Source organism: Melanostigma gelatinosum, assembly GCF_949748355.1.
Source record: "Melanostigma gelatinosum genome assembly, chromosome: 2".
Classification (NCBI taxonomy): Eukaryota; Metazoa; Chordata; class Actinopteri; order Perciformes; family Zoarcidae; genus Melanostigma; species Melanostigma gelatinosum.
Window position 1 is genome coordinate 24,142,741 of NC_136635.1, and position 10,758 is coordinate 24,153,498.

The 10,758-nt window shown below is 41.9% G+C and overlaps 1 protein-coding gene across 1 annotated transcript in view; it reads left to right on the forward strand.

Annotated features, from left to right (window-relative positions):
• The window catches only part of insyn1 (inhibitory synaptic factor 1), a 41,018-nt gene extending 31,947 nt beyond the window's left edge, over nt 1–9,071 (forward strand). The window contains exon 3 of the mRNA XM_079294157.1: nt 7,864–9,071. Within this exon, the coding sequence (XP_079150283.1) occupies nt 7,864–8,709 (846 nt within the window). The 3' untranslated portion in view covers nt 8,710–9,071. The remainder of the gene's footprint in view (nt 1–7,863) is intronic.
• The last annotated feature ends 1,687 nt before the right edge of the window (nt 9,072–10,758 follow it).

The window sequence follows — 10,758 nt, forward strand, 5'->3', positions numbered from 1 at the left end:
GATACTGCAAAATATTTTTGCTGAGTGGGGGGTTTGCAGTTCCATCCTCACCTATGATGAAGACATTGATGACTGTGTGTGACTGTATATGACTAATAATGTGACTATGTGAGTGAGGTGCAAATCAACTCTGATGTTGAAAATAAGTTTTGTAGTCGGCTACATTTTTCAAAGATATGAATGAGGTTCTTCACAGATACAAAAGTGGAACAAAGCTGACAGTGAGATTCTAAAAGAGCTGCGCAAGTTAAATGTGAAAATATATTTGGATGAAGATGATTTTTCTTGCCAATCAGTATTTTGCCTGCTGCCTCCCTCTTACCCTACAGCCATCTTTCATCTTTTTCATGTTCCTTCTTTGAAGAATGTATAATGACTGTTTGAAGTTGTAACCACAGATGGATGCTTGTGTGTTTCAAGTAGACCAATATATGGACATAAATAAACGTACATGAATATTTGAGTGTGCCTTTTCACAGCTACCTGTGCCAGAGACCCATTTCTTTGCATTTAAAGAACTCAATGAAGTCTAAAAGGTGGACTTTAAGTTGGCATTTCCAAACCAAATCTAGAAAGTGATTAACAACTGAGACAAAAACCTCCAAGTACACTGTACTTTCTCTTCAGTTTCTCATATTTTCTTTCGATACTGCCGATTGTAAGTCGATTGACTATTTGAACTCCTACCACTGCTTTTATAGGTCTTCATACATTCCCCACACTACACAGAGAGTATCATTAGTCACCAGTGCAAAATTGAGATGATGGATTTGTATTATTATAGTACCTTCCGACCATTCGGAGCGCTCAAAGGGGCCACCTGCTCATCAGGTTATAATCTAAAATGCTCCTTCAGTTGCCCGAGGACACTTTGGCATGACGACTGAAAGAGCCAGAGATCAAATCACTGATCTTCCAATAAGTGGTCGACTTGCTCTACCTCCTGAGCCACAAGCACCCCACAATAGCCATGTAGCAATGTAACTGTACTATCAATGTATCTTTTTTTTTCTTAGGGTAGACTTGCATCTTTTTTTTTTCTCTGGATAGATTTGTATCTTAGCTTGTAGACAAACTGGCAGTGTAAAGTGTCAGGGTGAGGGATTTACTGCTGGATTGGGCTGAGCCGGTTCCTGTGGTGTTGCATTCTCCTGTGCTGGAGAGATTCTCCCCACTTTTTCTGGAATAGGTCAACTACATTCACCATCCAACCCACCACACACACACACACACACACACACACACACACACACACAGGCACTTCAGACCGTCACTGGCCTCCTACAGAAAGACACCGTGTTGTTAATGAAAACTCTACCGAGTCATTAAAACGGGTCAGTGTGGCCTGTCTGCGCTCACACGCACACCTTTTTTCCTGGCATGTGACCAGCGTGACCTGACAGTACTCAGGCTTAATCCAAGCGCTATCTCAGGGAAGCAGACATACTGAGGAGCCCCGTAGGGTGGCACTACCATCTTTCTCTGGTCATTACCAGCGCTAGGCCTCTCAACACGGATAGAGGCAATGAAGGAGAACCTCAATAAACGATTGGTGCGCTCTGCCAGCACCCAATGCATGCTGCATCTGCTGCCTCCCTGTTGCTGGACTACAGAGTTCCCTCACTGATTGTACAACCCATAACCTCTAGAGCACAATAGTATAAATCTTCCAAATTTGCCAGACAGCAGGTGGATGAGTTTGGCCGGTCTGATGACCTAAATCTGGCTCAGGAAGTGGTTGATTCTCCAGACCTCAAGGACTGCAAAAGCCCACCTCTCATGAAGCCCCAAAGGGATAAATGAGGCCCATTATGCGGTAGAGTTTGTAATGATGCTTTTGATTAGCGAGTTGTCAGGAGGTATTGGCCCTGTGCTCATCACAGCGTTGTTTAGCACTTTAAGGCCTCCATAAAGATGAGGGTTTTTGTTTTTTGTTTTTGTTGAGAAAAGATGAAAAAGCAGGGGCCATGTGCCTAATGAAGTCTCAGGCTTAGAGCCCCTCTCATGACAGGATAATTACACCAAATGCTTCAAGCGAACACTTCAAAGGACACTTCATCCCTGTGCCAACACCATGCAACACAACTCACCAATCAAGATGGCCTGACCTAAATCAGGTCCCTGTGGCTCGTCTGTAATATCTCCCGCCCACAGACCCACTGGACCTTTGCAGACTCAACTGCAATACAATCACAACCACACTCAATGTAATTGAGGAGAACAATTTGCATACAGGAATTTGTCTTTCTGGCGCTGCTGAAGAAACATTGACAAATGGCATTTTGAAGCACAGTGTGCAGGTATGTTAAAGTGACAGACCAAACTAAATTTATTTTCATTTGTACATGGCTGTGAAACTTGTGATTCAGTTGATTGCTCCGTCTTAAGGTCCTGTTGAAATCACAGGCGTTACAATGGATTTCAGTGAAGTTCTGCCTGAAGAAAGAAAGCATCAAAATATCGATAAAAACTCCTGGAAAATAAGTCTGCTGTCCATCGATATGCGCCATGTTTCTAAACTCTTTTTTTCTGTCACAAAATATGTCTAAATACTCTGCATCCGTCTCAATCTTTGAACATGGCCTTGTTGAGATCATAAGCAGTTGTGTTCAACGGGCAGTGCGAGCCAGTCAGAGCGCCCGCCTCCTGCTTCACAAAGCTGCCCTGAGGTTTCATGTAATGTGGCCACAGCTTTTCAAGCCAACAGTGCTGTGCACATATTGCACCGCTATGCATGTTGTTCACACACTGCTGGGTAATATTAAGTATGTAACGAGAAATTCAAAATGCTCCCAAAGTGCTGTTTCATCCAACACAATGTATAAGATGTCTAGAGGAGATTGCACACATTTACGAGTCACTGGACAATTTTTCTAGTGAATCCAGTAAATACTTTCCTCCAGAGCAAGTCGGGATGATAAATTAGCTTCTGGGGGATAAGAAAAAAACCATATCACCACATTGTGAATGGCTTGCATGGTCCCCTCTTCACGTCTTGAGGGGAATTAAATTGAGAGGAAGTAAGCATGGGGTAAGGAGTGAGAAGAAACTGCATCACTGCAGGAGCTAACTGCATTAAAACAATGTTTGCGAATGTGTTTACTTAAGAAGTCAGCATGCAAGGCTATTTTGATAATTGCTGAGACTTCCTAAAGGGCATAAACCACTTCCAGCGCTGGAAGTGCTGCACAGGGGCATGCTGGAAATGTATTGTGACATGTTGAGAGAGAATTAACACCGAGATGTGTTTGAATAGCTCCACTGAACACATTTTTGGACTTTCCCGTGGAAAAAAAAGGCAAAGCCATGCTAGACATTGGATGCTGCATAATTAACTAACAAGCGCCGCAAACTTCTCTCAGTCTACTCTAAAAAGGACTCCCAGAAGAACGGGTGGCACAGGAACAGATGGAGAGAGGCCACTTGAACACAGCGTAATGAAGCGATCCACAGAAATTCACTCATACGTGCATTTCAAATGAACCCAGTGAGGGTGTTATGTCTCATTTATTTTGGTAACCCACACCTGATGTATTTTTTTTTTTACATATGTTCAAACTGCAAACTGTGCATCTGCCATATTTCACAGTTGTTTTTATTTGCTGATAAATACTAAAATATGTAAGATGGGAAAAATTTGGACAACTTGATATTATGATCATGAGAAACATGTCAAAGAAGCACTTTTACATAATTTACGTGTACAAGACTTGATGGATGGCAATCCTCCATCTGTTTACTAGACAGCTAACAAAACTCTTTTCAAACAGAAAGCCATCAATGCACATCAAAACAAGCTATTCCCGTCAAACATATGTTTAATAACGGAGTGATGAGAACATGTGGTAAATATTCCCCTCCTGTGGCAATTTCACATGTTCTCTGATTTTGACCTCATTCAGTAAACATTGAACAGTAGGAGTGGAATAAGTTATTCCAGCACTTTACATTTTAAATAAGCATTGACAGAGGACAGGCGCTCACTTGGGGGAGAGAAACGGGTGCCTCCTCACTATAAATAAATCATGATACCAGGTGGAGCACAATATTAGAGAGAAGGACTCTTGTAGTGATAGTGGACAGTATGGTGTCTATTTCCCAAATCACCCCTCTGCCGGAGAAGAGGATCTTCTGAGATTTTCTACATTACTGGCCATATCGCTCTGTGTAAGATTACCCTCGCCTGTCTGTTCCATCATCGTACCTTTCTGTAACAGACAAGGCTCCAAGTGCCCTCTTTCACTCTGACCCTCAGATACCCAGCTGACCCTCAGATACCCAGCCCAATCATCTCAGACAGGTGTTGATGTACAGTAATAAACCCTCGCCTGATGCTGGCGAGGCTGCCTCGCTTAAAGCACCTCAGGGAGCTCTGAAATGACTTGCTGTTGATCAGGTGCAGCGACCAGTTGGCTGCTGGCTGATAGTGTGCAGTGAAAAAGAAAAAGAAATACAAATACCACTTATTGCTCTGTATGGGCTGTATAAACTAGATCAGAAGTGCTTGTTGGCTGGACAATCCAGCTTTTATAGTGAATAAACCGTATTCTAAAACATTATTGAAAAACCTGTTTATTGCATTAATTTGCCAGCTTATAACTCACAGACAGAATCGTAGATATTGCAATATTCATCATCATAGCTTTTAGTAGCTGCCACTAAACACCACCTACAGTAAAGAAAGTTCGTTAAGTTGTCAGCGGATGCATTGAGAGAAAATTAAAGACCAAAGATAAACTCAAATCCCCAGCACTTATATCCACTGTTATACTTTACACTTCTGCTTAACTGTGTTGCAAATGGAGTCTTTTCAGTCACAAGGATGTGCCATCACTGCATCATAAACTTTGTAGAGTGGTAGAGCCATAAAGTCCGTGGGGGATACACAGCCCAACTCCAGAGGTTTATCACAGCTTCAAGCTGCATGTCCTGAATTTTAAGGAAAGAAATAATGGTCAAAAATACTTTCCTATGTCTACTGTTACCTAGTATTTAACAAATAGACCTACATTTCAGGCATTGTTAGAAGCTATCGGAACAACTGTCGGGAGGATATCACTCAGTTTAAACACGTAACATGTTTGTTGTCACACAGGTGTTTTCAATTACTTTGGGCGATTCGCCTCATGTGCACAGGATTAGAACAGTAAACATGAGCTGGTTATCGCATAGGAAATGAGCATTGGGCTATTTATCTTTACTCGTGCAACGTTTGGTTAATGTTCTGCTCTTACACGGCTCGTTACTTCATAGTTGCACGATAAGGCAGACTAAAGGACGATCTCAGTATAATATCAAAACTTTCTTCGCTGATGTACAGGTATTGTAAGGTGTACTCTGTAAAAAGAACTCCATGTTAAGTCACATTACTTTTGCAGTCTATTCTTGCCTCATAACGCGTTTTCTATTTTAAACATTATGCGCATTATTAATCACTGCTTCCTGATGTGTTCATTCATCCTTTGTGCTAAAGCAATCTGCTCCTCTAATTCACTCCATAGCTCCTTCATCACACATTCTCTGACTGGAAGAAAAAGCGGGGACTAGTGTTCATTGTTGCTGTGAAGAGCATGTGCTGCATTGTGACCTCGAAAGATTCGGCAGAACCCTTCAATCAGAGACACCTATCAAGCTAAATGAGCCCACGTACCGCAGGCAGGGGTCAGGCTAACCAGTGGGGGAAGCGGACGCAGCTTACTTTTAACGCTTGGGAATACATTTAAAAATGGTAAAAAAAAAAGAATTAAAAAAAAGAGGGCCATGATCCATTGCAGAGAAACAATAGCAACATCCGGGTGAAGTTCGGCAGCAAGAAACATTATTCTTACCATTCCTTTAACCATCCCTTTAAAGTTGTCGGGCCTCCTCTGGTCCTGAGAGACGTCTTCCAAAAACAACTCCATGAGTAAAAAGACGTAAGAAGTAATTCAAGGATAAGAGGGTTCATACAGCCCAATTCCCTCCGGACAGTCTGCCAATGGAGAAGCACGGTCCAGGTACTTTTGACGTTTACGATGCCACAACTGGCAGATCGGCAGAGAAGCTCATTGACATATGAGCCAATGCAATTCATGTAGACGTATACAGCCCAGATATGAATGCGTGTGGTGTGACTTAACAGCATAAAATATCTCAAGAAAAAGGATTCAAGAGCTGTGTACAATGCAGTAGTGAGGAGAATAGCAGCATCCAGTCATCACTTAAATGTGCAGCTGGTAATGTAAGTCTGCGTTTTTATTTTTACTTTTAATTCAATGATTCAGCAAATTTCATATCACAATTGAAATCATCTTGAGATATTTGTAGAAGCTCATCGAGCTCGTGGATGTTAGTTGCCGTGTTTGCAGTGGAGATCTTCTGAGATTTTGGGGATCACATTGTCAATGTGTCTTTGTATTAACATTCTGAGACTCCTCATTCATCTTGAACAGTTTTGCGACTTTGTGTCGTCAATATAGAACTGTACTCATTTGTAGTCAAAAGAGGCAGGAAGGAGCAAACGCCGCAAATAATTACAGAGGCACACATTTTAAAAACAGGATTATGTTCCACCAATCTCAAAAACTACACTCTCTCTGCTATTCAACTGTAATTATGTCGCAAACTCATATGTGTAGGTTTCTAAAATAACTCTTGCAGAGTTTAAAGCTCTGGGCTTGTTTGGGGAAATGTATGATTAACAAGCTGCATGGCCGGTGAGTGATTTCGTTTTACAGAACAATGTTGTACAAAGCAGAACATGCTGATTAAAAGGTGCGGAAATGTCAAGTATAGAGGGCCTGGATTTTTGGTGTTGTCAGCAAACCAGTGCGCTTTCAGCTGAAGTGCTTTCTATTCTACTCACCGCTGTGGCCGCTGATGGCAGAAGCACTGAGGTTAATTTTGAGTTAACGGTGAATTAAAGGCTTTCACGGGATACATTTCTATGCAGCTGGTGACATTGAGTTTATTGTGTTTGACATGGACATTACAATAGCACTAGAATCAAAATATATATCAATGTACAAGCATGAGAAGCACTGGGTCTGTGCCGTATAAGTACAAGTGTGTGTTCATCTTATTCATGCTGCTAGCTGCAGTGCAACATCAATGAACTGGACTGAAGATGTACTGCTTTCAGCGCTCATCTGAGAGGCTTCTTCAGTTCTTCTCTCTCTCAGAGCTGAAGAAGCCTCTTTGATGATTAGCGACACGTCTTCACTGCTAAAACCTCCTTCCAGTGGATATCTCGTTTTTTTTCTTGATGTAGCGTGAAGCTAATTTACAACACCTGTCCACGGGAGGCCTTGGCGGAAATAAAAACAATTTTAAAACCATGAACAAACAATTAGGGATTTATGGATGAAAAGTAGTGTAATGGCAAGCTGTAAAGGCAAGCACAGATCTATTAGCAGCTGTCAATAAATCTTAGCTTTTGTTAAACCTGTGGGGGGGAAATCAGTGGGATGTCAAGAATCTGGAAATTGCATGTAATGTAGTATCCAGTAAACTGTCACAGATTGATATTGAAGTGAGTTTCACATTAGTACTTTTGGTTTCTTTCACACTTTTGTCAACTTTCATCATTAGAGTGAGTCTATTTACATACATGTATGAAAAGTAAGATCAGTTTGTATTTGCTTCTTCTGAATGGACCAAAATATGGGTAATATTGAACCCCGTGTGAACATTAAAGGGGCATGTTAACCAGATCGCAGTCTTCTTCTTTCAAACCTCTGCGTCTCATCAACAGACCAGCAATGGCATCTATAGAGCCACGCCGCTAAATATAAACATAAAGAGAAATCTCTGGATCTAAAATGAAATATCCGTCCTAAAATGTGTTTCTCTACGATGTCTTATCAGTTCCCTTTTCTATTGCAGGTGGTGGGTCAGATCGATAAACTTACGTCCGACTTTGACTTTGACCTGGAGCCGGATGACTGGATGGTGGCCACAGCCAGCAGCACGTCTAGCAGTGAGCGAGGTTTGGGAGAGGCCTTCAGGCTGGACTTCCTCAATGCAGATGTGCTTTCTGATAGCTGGGAGTTCTGCAGCTACCTGGAGGCTGCTGGCGCCGCCGCCCGTATACCTGGTGAGCAACCGGGAGATCTGCGAGCGGAGCTGGGGCGCGGGACCATCCCCACCCAGACGCAGAGCCCCACCCCGCCCCCCTCCACTGCCTCGGTCTACTCCCAGATGAACGGCGGGCTGCCCATCCCCAATGGGCCCCGCATTATTACTCCAGATTCATCCAGCGAGGAGGCCAGCAGCTCCACGCACAGCCACAAGACTTCTCGTACCTCGGGCACAAGAGAAAGAGTCCGCTTCAGTGACAAAATTCTTTACCACGCATTGTGCTGTGATGATGACGAGGAGGAGGAGGAGGAGGAAGAGGAGGAGGAGGAGGAGCAAGAGGAATTACAGGACGACAAGAGTGGCTGTGCTACGCCAGATAGCGATAGTGAAGTCGGTCTCCCGTCAAGCTCAGTAACCCCCAAACGTTCTTCCTCTGAGCACTCACTCCTCCATAACTGTCTGGACCCCTCCTATGTCTCCTTGCCAATGAAGGGGACGAAGGGAGCTCACACACTACCCAGGAAAGGTCTCCTAAACCCCGGCTGCCGCAAAAAACTGTTACGAAACAGCAGCACACAAACTGTCTCTGACAAGAGCACCCAAACTGTACTGCCCTATATTCCAACCAAACAGAAAACAAAGGACCACTGAGAAATCTCTAAGTTTATCATAAATCTCATGAAGAGGACTGTGCATTATTTCATATTAAATACATAGCTCATAGATTAATACACAAATTAATTAATTACTAAATAAATAAATGATATATGGGAAATCACTCGACTACCTAAAGTTATTCTGAGGCTCAGGGAAAACACGTAAAAGCAGATCATTAAGATGAAACTTTCTGGCGGACCAAAAGGTTAGTGCCTGTTCTAATGTTGAAAGATACACTGAATAGATTCCCTGTGTGTAATCATTTGAAACAATGACAGAGATTATAAAAAGCAATCGTTTTTACAAGAACATTTAAAGTGTTCGAAATTTGGAAGTGAAGTATGAAGAGGTCCTTTCCCCTCCTCATACAATAGTAGAAGTCACACAAAAAAAAAAGAAGAAGAAGAAAATGCTTGTTCCTATAATGTGGATACAAAACGCTGCACATGCTGTACTCTGAATCTGTATAAACATTGTCTTTTTCATGTTCCAGTTATTTCAAATGTCAAAAGGGTTTGTTGCTTTCAGAGGGATAATGAATCCAGATGCACACGTCAAGCCTCTTCCTCTCTTTGGTGTCAACAAACAGGTTTGAGCAAAGAGCCACAAAACAACACAATTTACCTGCCCTTGGTTTTAGAAATCACCCCAATGTGATGTCTTCTTCGTCTGCTACAGAAACATAAGAGTGGCAGGCAGAAAAACACATATATAAAGTCATTTGAGAATGTGCGGTCCACTAAAGTGACATTTCCATTCTTTTTTTCTTTTCCTCGGTGTCTGGCGGTGACGTCATTAGACCTGGGATCCGAGCTTAATGGCCGTCTACACAAACAAAAAAAGAGCGAAAGGTTTTGTCTCTCCATTCAGTTGCCCAGTGGGGAATTGAACTCAGCAGAGCAGCATTTTATTCACAGGGCTGATGCCAATAGCCATTCCTGATCAATATGTTAGAGGGAGGTTGCAGTGAGAGGTCTCTCTGCTGAGCGTGCATGCCACTCTCCTGGGATCTATGAACAAAAACTCACAGTCAGACCTATTTCCGAACACTGAGTGAAACAAGAATTAGTACTGTGGCCCTATAGAGCTGACATTTAAAAAAAAAAGGCTTTTTTTTTTTTCACCGAGCAATAATCGACCCCGGGGAACGGCTTTGTGAGCCTGCTCCGCATCACTTACCGAATGTTTTGTTATCAAGTTTGAAAAGAAAAAAAAAGTAAAAATGTCAGTCGTTAAGAGGTAACTCCTTGCTGCTCCTGTGAAGCTGACCTTTGTGCCTCTGAACACCTAACAGGGCTCCGAACTAACTTTTCAAGCAGTAGCCTATGATTTGGTTTTACAGCATTAATCTGGTAGAATTTAAATAAATACATTTACTGAAGTAAATACATTTACTTAATTACAGTTCTTAAGCACAATGCTACTTTCTACTCCACTACATGTTATGAGGGAAATATTGTACTTTTTACTTCAATATATTTATCTATATGAAATACAATGCATTTTTATACAGCAAATTAAAACAGCCTAAAGTATAAAAGGATAAATAAAAAGCGTAAAAGCTCTATTGCAGCCAGTTACAATATTAAAATGCATCTTAAATGTTACTACATCAATAATACAAATCTAATAATACATTATATATATATACTGTATATATATATATAATGCATCAACTAAGGAGAAAAAGTAGTACTTCAAGTAAGTATTCTTGATCACATACTTTTACTTTTTTCTTTAATGCATGACTTGTTCATTGAAATCGTGGTATTCGCACTTTTACTTCAGTAAAAGATCTTAATATTTCTTCCACCACTGGTGTTGATCGATGACACTGGCTCAGTTGGTCCTTTCCTGCCTTCATTTTCATCATCAGTCATCAGCATCTTAGTCAGAACCTCTCGTTGTCTCTCCCTCCCCACCTCCTCCCTCTCCTCCCCACCTCCTCCCTCTCCTCCCCACCAAAGTGGTGAGGATGGAATAGGCAATGGCTAATGTCTTCGCTACAGTGATGAACATCATCATGTTCTTGCATGAATGGGA